Source organism: Habropoda laboriosa, unplaced genomic scaffold (genome assembly GCF_001263275.1).
Source record: "Habropoda laboriosa isolate 0110345459 unplaced genomic scaffold, ASM126327v1 scaffold244, whole genome shotgun sequence".
Lineage (NCBI taxonomy): Eukaryota > Metazoa > Arthropoda > Insecta > Hymenoptera > Apidae > Habropoda > Habropoda laboriosa.
The window spans coordinates 832877-834794 of NW_017100399.1; the positions used below are offsets into that span (position 1 = coordinate 832877).

At 31.8% G+C, this 1918-nt stretch overlaps 1 protein-coding gene across 1 annotated transcript; it reads right to left on the bottom strand.

Moving 5' to 3' along the window:
- Positions 1-297: 297 nt before the first annotated feature.
- Positions 298-1574, bottom strand: LOC108575298 (serine/arginine-rich splicing factor 1B). Its single transcript, XM_017938058.1, has 3 exons — positions 1318-1574; positions 652-1036; positions 298-579 (listed from the first exon to the last, which is right to left on the bottom strand). The coding sequence occupies exons 1-3, from the start codon at positions 1485-1487 to the stop codon at positions 388-390; spliced, it is 747 nt and encodes a 248-aa protein (XP_017793547.1). The 5' UTR covers positions 1488-1574; the 3' UTR covers positions 298-387.
- Positions 1575-1918: the final 344 nt, after the last annotated feature.

Consider the following 1918-nt stretch of genomic DNA (forward strand, 5'->3'; position numbering starts at 1 on the left):
AATAAAACTTTATGCCAATTATTTACTATTGAAATATGTAACTGCTATTTCGGGTTTATTTAGATAATTAATTCTAAATATGGATTTATAAAATATATTCAAATTAATTTGTAACAGACATAATTCAAAAATATTTAAACGAAAAATGACAAAATTCTTGATAAAACAATTTTAGTATATGTAAAATGAACCGTGCTCTAACTATACATTAGGTACAATACAATTATTAAATTCAAGCAATGAGGAAATAATTTTATAATTTGTACAAAATTGGTTTGGATTGGAAGGTGTCTTTAAGTGAAATTCAAATCAGTAATAATGAAACATGGTAAAGCAAATATTGATAAGCCTTTACTTATATTACCATGTGAAACATATACGTACACACTAGTCGTATGAACGAGATCTGGAGCGAGATCTTGATCGCGAGTAATTACGTCGCAATGGTGAATAAGTAGGTGAACCACGACGTCGTGGACTATAGCTTCGTGAATGACTTCGACCTCTCTCCCTATCTTCACTGCGCCCCCTATCGCCACTGCTATGATCTTCTTTCACTCGAATATAAGCTACTTCACCCTATTAACAAAAAAAAATTATATAACATGCCCATATAGAAAAATTTAAGGAATAAATTATTTTGTATCATACCTCATGAGACCTAAATCTTGAATCATCTAACTTCTTCACAGCATACTTCATATCTTCATATCGTAAGAATTCAACAACTCCAGTGCCATCTTTATAAACATCAGCAAAGCATACATCACCAGCTTCACGCATGTGATCCTTTAAATCTTGCCAACTACCAGAAGGAGGTAAACCAGTAACAAGAACTCTATATTGAGACCTTCTTGCAGGTGGTCCACGTCCTCGAGAATTACTCATTTCACCTCGACCACCTCTTCCACTATCACCTGCTCCTCGACCACCACGGAAATTATTACTAGGTCCACCACCTCTTGGAAATTCAACACGTAGTCTATAACCATCATAATCATATCCATCCCTTGCATGCACTGCATCTTCTGCATCCCTAAAAGAAAAATATAGTCCTTATATTACTTACAGATCTTGTGTAACTTTTACATAACATTAAATTGAGCTAAAATTAACTCCTGTACATAAGAAATAACAAATTATTGAATGAGACATTAATAATTTTAATGCAATAAAATTACACTTATGTGATTACATTAAGTATAATTTCACACTTAATAAAAAGAAATATCGTGGAAACATAAATGTAGTGTTTAATGTGTACAATACATTTTAAAAGTAAAAAATTTGAATGCAACTGTAACTTATGGAACATACCTTGGATCGTCAAATTCGACAAAAGCGAACGGTGGTCCTCTACGATTTTTTAAATCAACAAAGATAACTTTACCGAATTTATAGAAAAGGTCTTGAATGTCTTTCGTTCTTATATCAGGCGGTAAATTACCCACGTAAATTCTACATTCATTTCTGCCACCGTGGGACATGTTCACAGTTTCTGTTATAGTGTATTGTATACAAGAGACAAACAAAAACACTTTAAAAAAATTTTAATCGTCTTTAAGTCTTATACTCTCTCTATTGATGAAACAAACAAGATGGTGGTACCGGTCGGGGGGAAGCGTGATCACGAAGCACATAGAAAACCAAGAACACTAAACGAAGCTGAACGAACCTATCAGACATTTTTATGTAGCTAACAACCAATTATGTACTGTATCATATATACAATTTTTCTTTCACTCGCCAATCAGTAATCTGTACTTCAAAGTTATAACTTTATCAGATTGTTCTCTATATAAAAGATTAATTAAATTAAATTATTTCTTTATAACGAACACGTGAATTTCAGAATGTATAGAAATATTTCGCATAAAATATTTCTTTTATTTGCATTTTTTAAATATATTCCATAACA